General features: G+C 38.5%; 2 protein-coding genes and 1 long non-coding RNA gene across 5 annotated transcripts in view; 2 read left to right on the forward strand and 1 right to left on the reverse strand.

Moving 5' to 3' along the window:
* LOC139974309 (uncharacterized) overlaps positions 1-20,214 on the forward strand; it is a 44,563-nt gene that overhangs the window by 19,060 nt on the left and 5,289 nt on the right. The gene's annotated exons all lie outside the window — the stretch shown is intronic.
* LOC139973155 (fibrinogen C domain-containing protein 1-B-like) lies at positions 173-6,342 on the reverse strand. The gene is made up of 4 exons (XM_071979624.1): positions 6,298-6,342; positions 5,279-5,590; positions 4,150-4,411; positions 173-601 (listed from the first exon to the last, which is right to left on the reverse strand). The coding sequence occupies exons 1-4, from the start codon at positions 6,340-6,342 to the stop codon at positions 339-341; spliced, it is 882 nt and encodes a 293-aa protein (XP_071835725.1). The 3' UTR covers positions 173-338.
* LOC139974081 (uncharacterized) lies at positions 13,322-17,524 on the forward strand. 2 transcript variants are annotated; one of them, XR_011795385.1, is made up of 5 exons: positions 13,322-14,196; positions 14,564-14,763; positions 15,201-16,464; positions 16,832-17,031; positions 17,469-17,524. It is a non-coding gene; the product is annotated as an uncharacterized lncRNA (long non-coding RNA). The 2 variants fall into 2 exon arrangements; XR_011795384.1 differs by having other exon boundaries at positions 15,201-15,256.

Genomic DNA, 20,214 nt, shown 5'->3' on the forward strand with positions numbered 1-20,214 from the left:
GTACCCACCAAACTAACAACTCGGAACGGAAGCCTGAAAGTGCCATAGTATTCTGGTAACACGAGGTGCCAAATATAGCAATTTGTCTCATCCCAGCTCCCCCAACCCACCCCACCCCACCCTGGTTGGGTTCGTGTTGAAGTCAGCTCTTCCCTGGGGTCCCATTTGTATTGCCACACATGCATGGCCCATGTTAGTCCTTGTTTTGATCCTTAAAACACATGCTTTAAAAAAAAAAAATACTTCAAGTAACAACAGTTACAGGACAGAATATTTACAAAGATCGACGAGTGTTGATATCTTCAAAAGATTCCAACTAAAAGTAAACATCTATAAAGTCAATATGGTCTCAATTTCATCTCGACAAATTTAACAACATAACGGTGCTCACTAAGCAGCTTCCAGTAAATACCCTTCAATTCGGATCCATTGTATTGGCCATTGGGATTGAAAAGACTGCACCATTTCCTCGCGTCGTACCAAAAGGCTCCGTGGTTCTCCACAGCGCATTCAAAGTCATTTGTCCCTTCGACATTGTCGGCATTATCTCGGTCTTTGGTAGACCATGGCGCACCAAGGTTGAATATCATTGAGGGACGAGCTAAAGAAAAGAAAATCTTAATATATATATATATATATATATATATGTTGATACTAGTTGAGACTAGCGGAACACTAGTAGTTGTACTTCAACATATATTCCGCTCTGTCCACTGGACTTAGAGCACTCTGCGCCAAGATAGACGCCAACCAACCAACCAACTCTCTCTCTCTCTCTATATATATATATAAACACATATATATATATATATATATTTATAAACATACAACCAACTTTATATAAACAAATACATAAATATATTTTTTGTTTACTTGAATAAAACAAACGAAAATTAAAAAGAAATATATATATATATATATATATATATATATATATTTCTCATGTGATTTTTGTTCAGCGTCTCGAAAAACGTGGGATAATAATAATAATAATGTTACTTATCTACTAATGTACACAGAACCAGGGACGTAGCCAGGGGGGGAGCAGGGGGAGCGACCGCTCCCCCCCTTTCAGTGTCGATTTTTTTTAAACTGTCGTTTTTTAGCATGGTATTTTGTCAGTGCTCTTTTGATCTTGAATACTCGTCAGCTCCGTTAACTCGATTGTAATCGTAGTAACATTCACGCCTACTGATTCAACTACTTACTTAGTTTGGCAGATGCAATTAGCTAAATTTAGCTTATAGCCAATTACAAGCCTACAGTTGGCCACTGTGTAATAAAATATATATTGCCTACCTATACCTAACCGCACTCTATGGAATGTCACGACCTGTATGCACAACAACGTTCGTTCTATGAGTCGTCCTAAGGTGTTGCACGAACAGCATGTTATGAAGCTAAGCTAGCAATCGTACGTGATACGCACTTCCTGTAATAATTATTACACTGCTAATACACTGCGATAACGATATTTGTTTTTAGGCCACTGCATATCTGGCAATATTACAAAATATGAAAGTTTATATTGTCCATCAGTTAAGTTCGTCAAATGTATTAAAGTCCAGACATTGGACAATAAACAAGAATCATCCTACTGGAAAAAATTGTAAAAGAGCAATATGTTTGTCTTTCTGATTTATTATGTAAAAGAACATGTAAAAGAATTCAAACAGGAAACAAAATCTGCTGATTATGATATCATATGATCAGGGGCGTTGCCAGTATGTAGCACTGTAGGCCCGGGCCTACATTTTTTTTGGCCAAGTTATCTTTTTTAAAAAACACCCATAATTCAAATCGATAAGCTTGCTGGACGAGTTTAAGTGTCTATAGACAGGACAAACTATTGAAATGAACGTAGCAAGAATATGGCTAAATTAGGTGACCTATTCTTCTGTCATCTAGGCTGTCATTTCTATCGCGTGCCGTTTCATTCAACACTCTACCCGCCGAAAAAGATTAGGATCCGATCTTCTCAGTTTTTTAACATGTAGTTAAGAACCCGTTTACGCAGATAATATTTCAGTTGAGAAAACAGTTGAGAAATTTGCAACAGATTGCAATCGTCGGATACCTCTCGCCTTCTCTTATTAGGCTAACTTAAACATTTAATAGCTACAGTTGTATCAAAGACAATGACTGCATGCTATAGTTATATCAAAGACATTTCAGGCCTATCTTTGTATCTATAAGTATCAGAAGTTGAAACGTAAGACTACTCTGTACATGTACCTTGCTAATTTTAAATACATTATGTAGTATTGAATTAGACATTTAATAGCTACAGTTGTATCAAAGACAATTACTGCATGCTATAGTTGTATCAAAGACATTTCAGGCCTATCTTTGTATCTATAAGTATCAGAAGTTGAAACGTAAGACTACTCTGTACATGTACCTTGCTAATTTTAAATACATTATGTAGTATTGAATTAGACATTTAATAGCTACAGTTGTATCAAAGACAATTACTGCATGCTATAGTTGTATCAAAGACATTTCAGGCCTATCTTTGTATCTATAAGTATCAGAAGTTGAAACGTAAGACTACTCTGTACATGTACCTTGCTAATTTTAAATACATTATGTAGTATTGAATTAGACATTTAATAGCTACAGTTGTATCAAAGACAATTACTGCATGCTATAGTTGTATCAAAGACATTTCAGGCCTATCTTTGTATCTATAAGTATCAGAAGTTGAAACGTAAGACTACTCTGTACATGTACCTTGCTAATTTTAAATACATTATGTAGTATTGAATTAGACATTTAATAGCTACAGTTGTATCAAAGACAATTACTGCATGCTATAGTTGTATCAAAGACATTTCAGGCCTATCTTTGTATCTATAAGTATCAGAAGTTGAAACGTAAGACTACTCTGTACATGTACCTTGCTAATTTTAAATACATTATGTAGTATTGAATTAGACATTTAATAGCTACAGTTGTATCAAAGACAATTACTGCATGCTATAGTTGTATCAAAGACATTTCAGGCCTATCTTTGTATCTATAAGTATCAGAAGTTGAAACGTAAGACTACTCTGTACATGTACCTTGCTAATTTTAAATACATTATGTAGTATTGAATTAGACATTTAATAGCTACAGTTGTATCAAAGACAATTACTGCATGCTATAGTTGTATCAAAGACATTTCAGGCCTATCTTTGTATCTATAAGTATCAGAAGTTGAAACGTAAGACTACTCTGTACATGTACCTTGCTAATTTTAAATACATTATGTAGTATTGAATTAGACATTTAATAGCTACAGTTGTATCAAAGACAATTACTGCATGCTATAGTTGTATCAAAGACATTTCAGGCCTATCTTTGTATCTATAAGTATCAGAAGTTGAAACGTAAGACTACTCTGTACATGTACCTTGCTAATTTTAAATACATTATGTAGTATTGAATTAGACATTTAATAGCTACAGTTGTATCAAAGACAATTACTGCATGCTATAGTTGTATCAAAGACATTTCAGGCCTATCTTTGTATCTATAAGTATCAGAAGTTGAAACGTAAGACTACTCTGTACATGTACCTTGCTAATTTTAAATACATTATGTAGACTAATATAATGTAGTAGTGAATTACGTACTATTTTAACTCATTTGTTTTTGGGGTTTAAAATTGATATTGAATGAGGTGTCTCAAGATAGCAAGAGGCCAGGGAACCAGAATGAACACTCGGGAAGGGCCGTTTCCGGCCATCTGGGGGGTTTGTAAAACCAAAAATTTTCTTGTACGCTCCGCGCCAACCGATGGTGGCACTCCGCTCAGATAGTCGTGCCTACAACTTTGAAAATCCATATCAATCGCAAAAAGTGCTCCCCCCCTATCAAATTCCTGGCTACGTCGCTGCACAGAACAGGAGCTAGAATAACATTCCCAATGTTAATAATTGTACTAATGTACAATAGCTAGCATTATAAACATAATGTCAGTTACTGTATTGATGTACAAAAGCTAGCATTACATACCTAATGTAAATTGTCTATAGTAATGTAAATTGTCTATAGTAATGTACAATAGCTAGCATAACAAACCTAATCCAGTTATGTACAATAGCTAGCATTACATACCTAATGTAACTAATCTAGTAATGTACAATAGCTAGGATTACAAACCTTCAGATCCGGTTCCTTGGATAATATCCGTCAGGGTGTAATTGTTTTCTTCGTTTCCTATTCTGAAAATGTCATGCTCTGCGTAATGATGCATATCATCAGTTGATAAGTCAATACGGAGTTTGTACTCTCGTTGGTGAGTAATAAGGTGTATTTTGTCATTTCCGAGCCAATGTTCTTGGTCTTCGTCTCCAAAGCCTTCTTTATAATCAGCCCAGTTGAGGTAGAAGTCGACAGATCCGTCAACCCGACGCTGAAATACCTACACATTGAGAAAATTACGTTCAAACATGTAACGATGTGTGTCATAGTATAACGATAACTATAAGCAGAACCCGATTTAAGAGTATAATTGAAAGAGTTGTGAGCTTGTAAGGTGGCCAACCCTCACCCACCCCACCATCCCACCACCCACCCAGCCACCCCGCCCCTCGACAATGTGTTCGTTAAATATATATTGCCTTGAGTATCACATCAGTGTTATGACGTAGTGAATGTTTTATTGAGACATGCGAACGGAATACATTATGCAATATTCAATAGTAACCAATAATAACATGGAAACTTATACGGAAATGTAAAAATCACACAGTCAAGGTAAACTATGAAAAGTCGTAATACACAAAGTTACATGGCTGGAGATATTAACAGACAGACTTACATAATGCTGAAAAAAAATCTTTTTAAGAAAAGTCACCCAGGAAAGAACCTGGGAACGAAAAACCAAACAACCTAACGACTGATCCGCTCTCAACCCCAACCCCCTTTCTCGAGACTGTGAATGTGTGATCATCTTCAGGTGTGTATCACGATTCCCCTCCAAGGGGAAAAAAGATACTACACATGATCTTAGCCAAAGGCCGAGAAGCTGATAAACGAGAATAGCCACTGCAAAATTTAAACAAACGGGACCATGTCTCCAGAAGCTAGCTAGATAATGGCTGCAATATAACTTTTTTTTTGCACTGTCAACCCAGAACAGTGTGGCAATAGGCAGATATAAGGAAAAACAAATCTTAAAGGGCAGCATTGCATGAGGATGAGTGATCCCAAATGAAACATTCCTGACATGACATTCACGATTGACAGACAAGAATTATGAATACAAGACGATTGAAGCTGTACTCACCGTCCAGCCACCTCCCGAGGTAGCCATATCACAGTAGACTTCAAATGGTCCTCTTGTCCAGTTTTTCGGCGTGATCAGATAAGTACCATTTTCAACGAATCCAGCATTATGGTAGTCAGCGCAGTCGAGAGCCAAAGTACAATTTAATCCGTTGCCATAGAAACCATCGTTACAAATACATGGTACATCGTTGAGATTCTGTTGTTGGCATGTTGCATTATCGCTGCATCGAAATTCGTAATCACACACCAAGTCTCCCTGACTACATACACACCGCATCGAGCAGTCGCTGTTTATGAAGACTTCCCCCTGCTGCAGGGGAATGATAAAAGGAAAGGCCGTAACCTAAATTGTGTGTGTGTGTTTAGTATAAAATGGAAGGAAGAAGCGTTTAGTTCGATTACCAAACCTATCATGGAAGAGCGAAAAGATCCTCATATGAGTCTTCTTACAACAGTAATCTTTTTTTACATTGTAGCACCCGCGCATTCTTTAATTGACCTCTTCATATTATAGGGAGAAAAAACCCTGCGATTAAATACCCACAGTTGGTATTGATGGGGGGGATGGGGTGGGGGAGGGGGAAGATGATACAGTCATTTCAGCATTAAGGGAAGAAGAAGCTCACACTTTACTCCTTTCCCCAATTTCCAAGTAACGTGGTACCATATGAAAAGATCAACTTCGAAAATGTATGTGAAATTATGTTTTCGTTTTTAAACTGTTATGACAGCCACACGGGCATTTATAGATATTTCCCATGGATTCTGGAAATATCGCATCAAATGTTATAAGTGACAATTATTCAACATATGTGCCCCCCCCCCCCTTGTCATATCCTATCTTCATGAGAGGGACATGCAGTTGGTCGTCAATAATGTCCACGCTCACCAACATCTTAATTGTTATGTTTGGCTGATGCGGTTGGACATTTTATAAGCCAGTTTTAACGTAGATATTATTATTGATTGTGATTGAATTTGAACAGTCTGTTAATTAACTATATAAATTTAACTTACTTGCAAGATCCCAACGTCTTCAACATAGCATCCGCAGTCTTCCATGGGAACACAGTCCTCCCCGTTCATCAAGAATCCATCCGGTGGACAAATGCAGATGTCAGAATCGGTACAGTTTCCGTGGCAACCAAAAGGGTCTACACAAGTTCCCAGACAGGTGCAGTTTCCCACTACCATGTTCATAGGGCATTTACTTATTTGAGACTGTTGCGAAGACATTTCCTCGAAAGTACATAAATCTATCAGAGGAGCTATGAAGAGAAAAACATACAATATATGTATTTATATATATATATGTGTATATATATATATATATATATATATATATATATACCTACTTGAATTTAATTTCAGTAAAATGGAATAATATGAAACTGAGATCAGATACGACACGAATTAACCATCCTCTAATATAACGGCCCAGATTGAAACACCGAACTATCACACGTTACAATGACAGTGAACAATGAATTGCACTGTTGCAGAGTGCATAATAATACTACGCGGAATTACCACAAGGAATCTATGAAAGTCGTGCATTATATCAGGCCACCGAGAAAGTCAGTTTAATTGAAACATCATCAAATTAGTGGACATGCAATGGGCCTCTATATAATAACACACTCTACCGCATACAAATATAATTTTACTTACCTACGGCATCAACTACACTGCATAACGTTAACGTCACGTTCAGCAGTATAGAAAAACGGCTACTAGTCATCTTATGTTCAGTGTGTAACTTGTCTGACAGTCTTAACACTATTGAAACCTATTCAATGAACTAAGAAGTATCTGTGATAGCGATACGAACAATTCCATGTGAATCACGATCTGAGTGTACTTGTTCGCCTCTTGTTTCTAACTTCAGATAGCACGATCAACCAGTTATTATCATTTAATATTGCGTTCAAGTCACAATTTCCAAACTTTGCAATAATACTTTTGATCGACAAGACCACCTGCTTGTTTTTAGTTTTTCGAAGGAAATCAATTCACGAAGCTCAGTTACTCGTAGTGGTAAAGAATGTTATCGATTAATTTAGATTTGATAATTTTGAAAGTCTAGTGGATTAAAATGAAAGTTGAAACGCACAATGCCTTTATTCATGTTAGTGGGTTCCTCTGGAACAATAGTCTGCAGCAATATTGCTACATGTATTTTCTTTCTAAGAACATTTCCATTATAGCGTCTCCGATGCGAGGCTGCAATATCGCCAACGTGTGAGGGCGTTCGTACGAATATGTAGTACTGTTACGTGATAAAATTACATGACCGGTGACCCCTTTTCCATTCACCGAGTATATATATATTTGGGCACTTCATTTGGGTGTTCTCAGTGTATTTATTGTAGTGCGCGTGCGCCCTACAATATTGGCATAAGTGAATGAAAACTACATGACTGGACGTTGAAACTTAAAAGTTTCATATAGTCTCTGTACATTTGCAGTTTCAGAGGCTGCAGCTGCGTAGCCAACTTATTCTGAACCTGTCAAGGCGCTCACAAGCGCCCTCACTTTGTAAGTACCTATATGACTTACTCCCTGGTGGGTTGTCTGCTCAAAATATAACACCATGAACAGCAGAAATATTCTTCCTTATACTGCAAGTACTCCACACTCACTACAATATTCACTCACTCACTCAGTCCCATGACTGTGAAGTTGTCGGGGAGACATAACGGTTGCAGCTGACATCGTCCTCCATGCATATTTGTTAGCAGCAGTGGCGAGCAGGTCTGGCATGTCCAAGCCGGTTCAGTCCTACACGTTGTCGGACCAGTTTCTCCTCTGACGTCCTCGTCTGCGACCGCCCTCAATGCCCTGGAGTATTACATTGGAGATGCTATCATGCCTTGTGACGTGGCAAAACCACGCCAATTTCGGACGTTTGACTGTTGACAGGAGTGGTTCATATGGGCCCACCAGGTCTCACGGTCTTACGTTGGTCTTACGGTCGGTGTATAGATGCGGATCTTTGCAAAGTTCTTCCCTTAATATTGCAAGCACTCCACGCGCACTACGATACTGCGTATTTGCAAAGTTCTTTCTATTACTGCATGCACTTCACATGCACTACAATACTGCGTATGTGCAAAGTTCTTCCTGATACTGCAAGCACTTCACACGCACTACAATACTGCGAATTTGCAAAGTTCTCACTGATACTGCAAGCGCTTCACACGCACTACAATACTGCGTATGTGCAAAGTTCTTCCTGATACTGCAAGCACTTCACACGCACTACAATACTGCGTATGTGCAAAGTTCTTCCTAATACTGCAAGAACTTCTCGCGCAATACAATACTGCTATTTACAGGCATATGCAGATCTATTTGTTTTTGCATTTTCTGAGATGTTTAGATAATCATCTAAACATTTTGACCTACATATGCAGAATATATCGGCAAGTTTTGTTAGCAATCGACTCCAACCACCAGAATATAACTTTAAGTGACAAACTGTGAAGGGTATTGGAACATCTTAGCCAACTGAACAATGGAAAGCACCAATTAATCTTTAACTGACGTCTAAGTGTGACATCAACAATAAGAAACAGAGCTACTAAACATCTTATGTGGTCAAATAAATCACCTTTAAACGGCCAATTTAAAATTATTAAAATTGGATGCTAATCTTCAGAATACTATTCATGCACCTTGTCAACCTTAATACTGGAAAAATGACCCCCAAAATGGAAATGTAACTAGGGTTACAAAAACCTAAGGACATTTAATGGCGTGCGCAAGAGTGAAGTAGGGAGTGTCCATGCATTCCACCTCCGTCAAAAGTCGGAGGAGAGGGACGTTCAATCAGGGAAGAATTAGATCATTACGAGTCCTGTCACAGGATGACCTTCCATTAGGTTAAAGTCCCCTACCTTAATCAGTCGGATGATGTTTGAACTTTGAAATTATGACCAGTATTAAACGTAAAGGACATTTAATGACGTGCGCATGAGTGAAGTAGGGAGTGTCCATGCATCCCACCTCCATCAAAAGTCGGAGGAGAAGGACGTTCAATCAGGGAAGAATTAGATCATTACGAGTCCTGTGACAGGATGACCTTCCATTAGGTGAAGTAGGGAGTGTCCACGCATCCCACCTCCGTCAAAAGTCGGAGGAGAGGGACGGTAAATCAGGGAATGATTATTTCAATACGATTCCTGTCTCAGGTTGGCCTTCCATTAATCAGTCGGACGCTGTTTGACCTTTGAAATTATGACCACCTTTCGAGGGCCAATACTAACGATTTTTTATTCATTCGAGCATACATCCGTCCGTCGGCGGTCATCATTTCACATTGTATATATGAAATTAAAAGAGGCCCTTTCTTTTCTCAGTATTCATAACCTTGTAAATTGAAACTTGTCCTCGAGACTGTATCTATATACTGCTCGTAAATATACAGCTATAAACACAAATGTATATATTATGGAACAAGCAATATTCAATGAGTATAAAAAAAGCACAATCATCTGTAGATGAGCGAACAGCTGAAAATCACAAACAATGTCCATTCGAAGGCAAAGACGTGATCATTTGCAATAAAATCATAATATCTTCAGTAATATGGTAAAATCGATTTTCTTTGCTTTAATTTCAGTTTTTAAACAACTCGCTCTTCTTAATAAATTTCAGTATATTCAATGTGCTGATATTATTATTCAAGCTATAATATTAGGCGGTACCTTGATTAGAAATTTTGCACATCTCGGTATCAATTTTATGAGTTTTCGATCGCTCTTCATGGCGAAAGGGAAGATTATTCTTTCCTAAGGTGAATCGATTTTTTTTGGCCCGGATCGATCATGTGTTCATGCACTTCGAGTACGTTATGACCAAACATCTTTTGATTAACTCTGCATGTCTCAGCAAATATTGCTTTTCATCTTTCAACGAATGATTAGAATGACCTGTACACCTTTACCTCTCTCTCTCTCTGTATATATATATATATATGTTAACGACTTTTGTGACACAGTTTGCACTACAAATATTGACGATCAATTTCAGTTATTTGAATAATAACATAATGTAATCAGGTAGGTGTCACAGAGAGTAAATAAATAAATAAAACCCGCTGGGAATGAGCATTGGACCCGCCGCCGCCAATATTATCAACAAATGAGGGCAAAGTAGTATACCAAAGCTGGTATAGTCTAGTTTTCATCGACAAATTTCTGAAAACATAACACCTGTGCATATTTTACGGTAAGCAAATTTTCGAAATCAGAATGATGTCTTCTATCAACCCCGAGGAAGCCATTCTGAAAACCAAAATAATATCTTTGACGACAAATCATATTTAACATATTCCTAATGCATATTCAGCACTGTGTAGCATCAGTATTATAAGTAAACGGAGAAAATCTGCAACTCATGTTTATCTTAATGTGTAACGTGTTTAGAAAAACGATTCAACCGCAAGGCACTAAAGTACGTAGTATATTATGATAAGCCGAGACGATCATCTCAATTTCGTATCCGTTCAATGACTTGTTATTAATTTTATTGGCTTAAATTGGAACATTTCAATCGATAATCTTACGTCCATGGTATAGTTTTCTCATCGATATATGATCCTTTTCAGAATAATTGTGTTATTCCCCTTTCTCTGGTCCTTTTGTTTCAATTATTTCAATTGTTTCAATATACGAAAAATTTTCGTCTTTCTCCTGCACGTAATCGATTAACTTTCATTTCAAATTGAGAAAAAAATAACGTCCAATATCGTAAGTCTACTTTTATTCATTTAAAAAAAAAGAAAAAAGATGTAGGCATAAAACAAAGGTTAAAACTAGGTATATCGGTTTCCACCACTGGAACTATTAATTTAAAGCAACAAACAGTACTATTACATATTAAAGATAAACACATCACAAAAAAAAATCCAATTCACAAACTATTTCGTCCTTTTGGGACATATCAAGTTTAACAGTTTTCTGGTGGGTTTGTCTTTAATCGTTTTCCGTCGTACCACCTGTAGTCGTTCTACGGGGGAGAGGTTGTGGGAGCGGGGGGGGGGTTGAAAAAGTAATCTCCTTGGTCCTAGTGGGTGTTTCCTACTTGAGTAGACCGAGATTAGTCGGGCTGTGTGCTGCGGCAGGGGATTTGTATCACATTCTTTGTGATATGTAGTTATTTCGGTATAACAATTCTTTGCAATCGTTTGTAAACGTGTCTGGAAGCAGAAGGCTTACTGAACATTCATTTATCGGGAACATGATTCTAAGATTACATAATGTGTGAATACCAGTCTGTAGTTTATGCTTCACGTCAGCTGCTGTACGAAATAGAGTTTAAGTCTGCAATAGCTCAATGGGTCACGAAACCTATAGATTACTATGTTACTTGAGGATTGGTAGTAGCAATGTTCTTCTGATTGGGCATCTGATCGGCAACGGGGAGTTTGGAATTGTAAATATTAATTTCGCATGCCTCCTGCTCATCAGTGATAAACGAGATATGTATACTTGAAACAACATTTATGATTCATATGATGCAGGAGCCATGAAAGAGGATGTGGCACTTGGGTAGTTTGAGAGATTATACACACTGTCCTCCTATCCCGACAACTAAGTTATAGCAACTATAGGTTATATTTCGAAATTCCAAACATTGGCAGTTACTCCACTTTGTTGTTTCCTTCTTTAGTAATTGAATTAGATCGGTGAGGGCGTGGGAATGGTTTGGTTTTGGGAATTCCAAGCATTGGCAGTTACTCCACTTGGTTTTGTCTTTCTTTAGTAATTTAATGGAATCGGTGAGGGGTGGGGTGGGTTTTGGTTTTGGGTTGATAGGTGGGGAACGACCGAGACCGTGTTTTGACCAGAAAGGTATTTAAAAACCATCCTCTACCTCCATTCGATCCTTCTTCTCAGACTTACATGTTACGTCATATCATTAAGTCATATCCTTTAAGCGTCTTCCACGAATTAGCTTTCCTGTCTTTTAATCGAAAAATTCTACCAGTGGAAAGCTTACGACTGCATGGTGTTTGTTATAGATACGCCTAGGTGTAGGCCTATAGTGATAGAACCCGTTCACGTAGCTCCGTCGGGGGGGGGGGTCGGGAAAGCGATTACGTAATAAAGACTCAAACAGTAACATGGAACACTGCACATATACAGGTAAAGTATTCAGTCGTCAACAGATGTAAGCAGCAAAAGGCTCGAGGAAAAAATTCCAGGAGACTGTGGGGTATAGATGAGTGGACATGAGCCGCAGTCTACCTCAGACAGATACGGATACCCATTTCCATGCTATTTATCTGTTTACCCACCACTATATTTCTTCCATTGTTACCCTCTCCATGTCCTTGGTAAGCTTGCCCTATGTTTATATATATATATATATATATATATATATATATATATATATATATATATATATATATATATATATATATACACCTTTATAGTACCCTCTCCCAACACTCACCCTAGATTGACCCTGATATTACTTGCACACCTTGTGCGTCGCGTTCATACAATGAATCCGACAGCAGCGAAAATAAAAATTAAACCCGCATCAAACCGTGGCATACTCCATCTAGTGTTCATATGAACCCGAACAGTTATATGGCAGAATAACATATTTTTGGATACGTTGGCAAACTATTGAGCTTGGAACAAATTGTTCCAGATCCCTTGTCGAAATGGATCTCTCTTTGTATGTGGCTTGGATGTCAGAGTAGATATATATGGCATTACATGGTTTGAAACATTTTGGGGAAATTGAGGCAATTTTAGACCGCATTATAAGACATTCAAGAGCAGTGTACGACAATAATGTTTACTGTTGAGTAAACAGGCTAGTTCACAAGTTTGGGCTCTGATACGGAAACTTGACGGTGCCATGAATCGTCAACGTGGAAACTTCTGCAAGGACTTAAAGATCACATTTAGTGTTCAGGGTGTAAGTGAACGGGGTGGTTATATGGAGCATCCTACCATACGTAAAGCTCGCAAAACGAGGGCAGCACAGTGTTATTTCGTAAAGTGGCATACTCCTATTAGAGTCTATATCAATCCGCTCGATTGTTCTCTTTCAGGAAAAGTGCCAAAAAGCAGCGGGAGAACATCTTTTGTGACCTGTTATCAATCATAATCTAGTTTTTTGTGGCTTGCATGTTGAAGAGCATGAATGGAAGTACATGTGGTGAGAAAATTGGGTCAATTGAGGCAATTTTAGACCCCTTTAGGCCTCCCGGGAGCAGCGTAGGAAATTTGTTTACCACTGAGTGAAGAGGTTTGTTTACAAGTGACGAAAACTTCCGGCTCGGATAGCAAAAAATCTTCATGGTCATGGTACGGAAAATTGATGGTGCCATGAAAGGCCAACTTGTCAGCTATCCGGTGATGGGTAGCGTTTAGCTAGTGAAAACTTCTATCTAGACTTAGAGACCACATTACTTTTGTGATTTAGTGTGTAAGTCAATGGGGCTTTTAATGGGCGTATGCTACCTTAGGCAAAAATGCCAAATTTTTCATTTTAAGTGCTAGAAGTCCCAATTTTGGTTCAAAGTAGTTGCTATGGTGTGTAAAAATGGTTTTCAAGCAAACGTCAGAAAATTTCAAGCTTGGTTGATTTTTACGCATAAATTAGTATTACAGCCTTAAAGTACCACAAAGAGCATGTGCGTTTCTATACAGTAGACTAGAACAGCCTTCTGAGCATTTCTGACCAGTTTTTCCTCCCCAATAAACTATTGGGTCATTAAGCCTTGACCTACCAAAGCTTCTGTAGTATGATTCCTGCCTTGAATCTGCTAAGTAGGTGCCAAATGCACGAAATTCAAAATCCTTCAGAATCAGACCAAAATGCCTGCAGTGTGTGTGACGTGAACGACTAAGTTCAGTGAAATTTGACATCTGTGGGCACCTAAAGTACATGGTAATCATATTTTAGGTTATTTTTGCTAAAGTTGGAAGTACCTGGTGTTTAACTAAGGACAAAAACTCAGTTTCAATGCATGAAATACCCCTAATGTTGTTAGCTTAGGCCTAGGCCTCAGGTTCATAATGGCGCTACGTTAGTATCCTAGACCAAGTCTACACCAGCTGTAGCACAATGTTGTATGAGGTCTGTATCCTAAGTGGAGTGGCTGCTGAGTGCTAATACCTTGCACAGAGAATATTTTGAGTCTTATTTAGCAAATAATCCACAAAGGTATGCATTTTCTGCCCCTGCATATGTGCACCAAGGGGTTTTTGAGCCTACTCACTCCTCATTAGTTTTCTGTTGTTTTGTCAATTTTCAGAGAAAGTTGATGTGCTAAGTCCTTAGCATGCACAGCTATATACTTTGAATGGGTGTGGTATCAATGGACTCAACTGGTTAGATCAGGTAACAACGAATCCTAAACAACTCTGACAGCAGAAAGAGATATCCTGATGCTTCCATGGGAGATCTGCTCTAGTAACTAATAGGAACCAGTGCTTGCCACCAATGGAGAATAAGGTAATTTGACGTTGTTGTTCTTTGCCGAGCAACAGATTTGAATGTTTTATCATGAAATATGCCCCCCTATCCACCTCTCTTCTCTTATAACTGTCTTTAATACATTGTTACAACCTATGCACAAACCTTTAAATGGACTGGGTGTGCTATTGAGGTGAACAGTGTATCTAGATAGCATTCCAGTAAGCTTTCCTTTTGACTACTGTAATACTGTTACAGTGAGGCTGTTGTTTACAAATCACGATGATCCAGTTTTGGCAAAGAACACCTTCAATTCTCTTCTTTTATTCTTAGTAACTTAACAGTTGCACTGGAGTGACATGCAATATCAGTTTAACATGTTCCAAACAGTTCAGGAATACATTGGGGTATGTCCTGTGGGTCAGTTTGTGAGGAATCTGCTGAGCTAAACAAAAGTAGTTTTCATCACTTTTCAGAGCCAGAGACGAAAAAGCCCTCACCGCTATCACTTCTATGGATGATGTTTCTGCAGGTAGGGCAAGCCAGACCAAGTGGACTGTGATCAGGGATACCAATAATACCTGCAAGAATCATAGATGCACCCAAATTGGTCAAGCTTATCAAAATTGGTGACTGGAAGTGTTGTTGCAGACATAGACCTGGTTACTGCTTACACAGTATTGCTCATATGTGTATTTACACACTGCACCGTGCATACTGAAATCTCTGAAATACATCTTTATGGACCTAAAATGATAATTGCATAGATTTCTGTTGTGGTTTATATGGTGACGACTATGAAAAGTATCATTTTGGTGATAAAAAAAATTCAACTCTCACTTAAGGTGGCATACTCCTATTAGAGTCTATATCAATCCGCTCGATTGTTCTCCTTCAGGAAAAGTGCCAAAAAGCAGCGGGAGAACATCTTTTGTGACCTGTTATCAATCATAATCTAGTTTTTTGTGGCTTGCATGTTGAAGAGCATGAATGGAAGTACATGTGGTGAGAAAATTGGGTCAATTGAGGCAATTTTAGACCCCTTTAGGCCTCCCGGGAGCAGCGTAGGAAATTTGTTTACCACTGAGTGAAGAGGTTTGTTTACAAGTGACGAAAACTTCCGGCTCGGATAGCAAAAAATCTTCATGGTCATGGTACGGAAAATTGATGGTGCCATGAAAGGCCAACTTGTCAGCTATCCGGTGATGGGTAGCGTTTAGCTAGTGAAAACTTCTATCTAGACTTAGAGACCACATTACTTTTGTGATTTAGTGTGTAAGTCAATGGGGCTTTTAATGGGCGTATGCTACCTTAGGCAAAAATGCCAAATTTTTCATTTTAAGTGCTAGAAGTCCCAATTTTGGTTCAAAGTAGTTGCTATGGTGTGTAAAAATGGTTTTCAAGCAAACGTCAGAAAATTTCAAGCTTGGTTGATTTTTACGCATAAATTAGTATTACAGCCTTAAAGTACCACAAAGAGCATGTGCGTTTCTATACAGTAGACTAGAACAGCCTTCTGAGCATTTCTGACCAGTTTTTCCTCCCCAATAAACTATTGGGTCATTAAGCCTTGACCTACCAAAGCTTCTGTAGTATGATTCCTGCCTTGAATCTGCTAAGTAGGTGCCAAATGCACGAAATTCAAAATCCTTCAGAATCAGACCAAAATGCCTGCAGTGTGTGTGACGTGAACGACTAAGTTCAGTGAAATTTGACATCTGTGGGCACCTAAAGTACATGGTAATCATATTTTAGGTTATTTTTGCTAAAGTTGGAAGTACCTGGTGTTTAACTAAGGACAAAAACTCAGTTTCAATGCATGAAATACCCCTAATGTTGTTAGCTTAGGCCTAGGCCTCAGGTTCATAATGGCGCTACGTTAGTATCCTAGACCAAGTCTACACCAGCTGTAGCACAATGTTGTATGAGGTCTGTATCCTAAGTGGAGTGGCTGCTGAGTGCTAATACCTTGCACAGAGAATATTTTGAGTCTTATTTAGCAAATAATCCACAAAGGTATGCATTTTCTGCCCCTGCATATGTGCACCAAGGGGTTTTTGAGCCTACTCACTCCTCATTAGTTTTCTGTTGTTTTGTCAGTTTTCAGAGAAAGTTGATGTGCTAAGTCCTTAGCATGCACAGCTATATACTTTGAATGGGTGTGGTATCAATGGACTCAACTGGTTAGATCAGGTAACAACGAATCCTAAACAACTCTGACAGCAGAAAGAGATATCCTGATGCTTCCATGGGAGATCTGCTCTAGTAACTAATAGGAACCAGTGCTTGCCACCAATGGAGAATAAGGTAATTTGACGTTGTTGTTCTTTGCCGAGCAACAGATTTGAATGTTTTATCATGAAATATGCCCCCCTATCCACCTCTCTTCTCTTATAACTGTCTTTAATACATTGTTACAACCTATGCACAAACCTTTAAATGGACTGGGTGTGCTATTGAGGTGAACAGTGTATCTAGATAGCATTCCAGTAAGCTTTCCTTTTGACTACTGTAATACTGTTACAGTGAGGCTGTTGTTTACAAATCACGATGATCCAGTTTTGGCAAAGAACACCTTCAATTCTCTTCTTTTATTCTTAGTAACTTAACAGTTGCACTGGAGTGACATGCAATATCAGTTTAACATGTTCCAAACAGTTCAGGAATACATTGGGGTATGTCCTGTGGGTCAGTTTGTGAGGAATCTGCTGAGCTAAACAAAAGTAGTTTTCATCACTTTTCAGAGCCAGAGACGAAAAAGCCCTCACCGCTATCACTTCTATGGATGATGTTTCTGCAGGTAGGGCAAGCCAGACCAAGTGGACTGTGATCAGGGATACCAATAATACCTGCAAGAATCATAGATGCACCCAAATTGGTCAAGCTTATCAAAATTGGTGACTGGAAGTGTTGTTGCAGACATAGACCTGGTTACTGCTTACACAGTATTGCTCATATGTGTATTTACACACTGCACCGTGCATACTGAAATCTCTGAAATACATCTTTATGGACCTAAAATGATAATTGCATAGATTTCTGTTGTGGTTTATATGGTGACGACTATGAAAAGTATCATTTTGGTGATAAAAAAAATTCAACTCTCACTTAAGGTGGCATACTCCTATTAGAGTCTATATCAATCCGCTCGATTGTTCTCCTTCAGGAAAAGTGCCAAAAAGCAGCGGGAGAACATCTTTTGTGACCTGTTATCAATCATAATCTAGTTTTTTGTGGCTTGCATGTTGAAGAGCATGAATGGAAGTACATGTGGTGAGAAAATTGGGTCAATTGAGGCAATTTTAGACCCCTTTAGGCCTCCCGGGAGCAGCGTAGGAAATTTGTTTACCACTGAGTGAAGAGGTTTGTTTACAAGTGACGAAAACTTCCGGCTCGGATAGCAAAAAATCTTCATGGTCATGGTACGGAAAATTGATAGTGCCATGAAAGGCCAACTTGTCAGCTATCCGGTGATGGGTAGCGTTTAGCTAGTGAAAACTTCTATCTAGACTTAGAGACCACATTACTTTTGTGATTTAGTGTGTAAGTCAATGGGGCTTTTAATGGGCGTATGCTACCGTAAGTGTGGAAATACATGCCCCGCTGAATGTTTAATAAACAGAACGGTAATACACTTTTTAACTAAATCTGAAAGAGAAAACACATTTGTATGGACCCTTTGGAAGCGGTTTGCAACGCAATACTGAAAATATGTTAATTGATCCATGATATTTTATTTTATTACGTAACATGAATTAACTGATCAACAAAATGCATGGAAGCATTGAAAGGATTTGGCATGATGGCACTGCCCCACCTCCTCCCCTCCCCCGAAAATATATTATCTACAAAAAAAAATGGAAACATTCTGAAAAGTAAATGTTTGATTTTATTTTGTGTGAATATTGTTCCGCACATTTCAAAAGAAGGCGATTCACTCTACAAGAATGATCTCTAAGTGAGGGCAGCATACAACTTCGAATAACCCAAATTTGAAGCAGTTATGCACTGTGAGTTAGTGAAATGTTGTACGTCTCATTATGGCAGGGGTTTATATAAAACTTCGATAGTTCTGTAGAGTGCATGTGCTTCCGATTAAGACAGATAGTTACATTCTGGTCGACTCTGCTTGTTTGCCTATTCCCGATTGGTATCCTCATTGATGGACCAGGCAGGTGCGTCAATCATGAAGGGACAAGGGGCACGTCCCCACCCCAACCCCACTTTCTGAGGGGTTGGGGACTCAAATATATAATGTCCCCCAGGTTTGGTGACTGACTCGTGTAGGCGCTAGGCCTAGGAGGCTCATAATGACTGGTGTATCTTATAAAAGGAGCTCAAACATTTTGCTGCCCCCCCCCCCATACCCCGATGAAAAGTAGGAACTACGGATTTCATTTATAGCGTAAATTAAATGATTGTATAAATGTTGTTTTATCACGTACAAGCAATATCAAATTTTATGTACATTATTTTGTGCATTCAGTTTGGGTTAGCAATGCCAGTCATGATAGTTTGAATCGTTTTTCATATAATTATATATTTCATAGGAGTTTTGAGACAGATACATATACGGTGCAAAGCCATGGGTGCTAAGCTGCTATAGTCATGATGTAGTTATAACCATGTTATTCATTATACCTCAAGTACTAGTTTAGTATTTTATGCATATATGTTCACAAAATATTTTATGTGTGGTTAAGTTAACTGATGCCAGGTGGTGGGTAATTGGTGGGGTGGGGTGGAGGGGTGATTGATGGGGGCATGGCGGTGATGACCGTGCGTTTGCTTTGTTTTGTTTTCACGAGTTTGGTCAGAGTAACAATAGCACTGTGAACAGTGTAGCAGTCTAATGTGAAACTATACGGTTCATAAATATATTTATTAAGACTATATGTTTTATATATATACCTATCAGTTTCATTGTTAGCCCCTTTATCATTGTCCCAATGTTTTAACTAAGAATATTGAGTCACAATCCTCTACACGGCCCTACCACTCAGCTCTTCTCCCCCACCCGCCCCCCCCCCCCCCAAATAAGTCCTTTCCTGGCATGAAAAAACAAATAATGATAACACAAACATAACAATTATTTTAAACCTAAATTTCCCATATGGCTTCCCCTCAGCTTATTATATAGGCAACGCTACCATCAGAATGCCCTAGCGGTACAAAGTGATTTTCTTCTAACTTACATTTTTTCCTTGGAAGAATAAATTTCTAGAACATGAAATCTCAAAGTTAAGAATGTGTAGATGCAACTTACAAGGCCATGGAAGTGGCATTTCCGGCAATCTGGGAGGCATTTTTGGCCCAAAAAAATGCACTGTTACGACCCCTAGACACCACCCAATAAAGTCACAGCACTAAGGCGCTCGCGGTTTGTGCTACGCGCACTCTCCTTCAGTTTTATCAATTTTCAGTAATTTATGTTCACGCCCTCACTTTTCAATTGGGATTGTCGCCCCTGGGACCAGGGAGTAGCTACAG

Source organism: Apostichopus japonicus, chromosome 9 (genome assembly GCF_037975245.1).
Source record: "Apostichopus japonicus isolate 1M-3 chromosome 9, ASM3797524v1, whole genome shotgun sequence".
Classification (NCBI taxonomy): domain Eukaryota; kingdom Metazoa; phylum Echinodermata; class Holothuroidea; order Aspidochirotida; family Stichopodidae; genus Apostichopus; species Apostichopus japonicus.

What these genes read in the sequence shown, in the direction of transcription:
- LOC139973155 (XM_071979624.1), bottom strand. Translation starts at nt 6,342, where the DNA reads ATGGAAGACTGCGGATGCTATGTTGAAGACGTTGGGATCTTGCAA. An exon ending in AAGACGTTGGGATCTTGCAA is followed by an intron (nt 5,591 to 6,297) that starts GTAAGTTAAATT and finishes ATTCCCCTGCAG; the next exon opens with CAGGGGGAAGTCTTCATAAA. An exon ending in CCAAGGAACCGGATCTGAAG is followed by an intron (nt 602 to 4,149) that starts GTTTGTAATCCT and finishes TCTTTTCTTTAG; the next exon opens with CTCGTCCCTCAATGATATTC.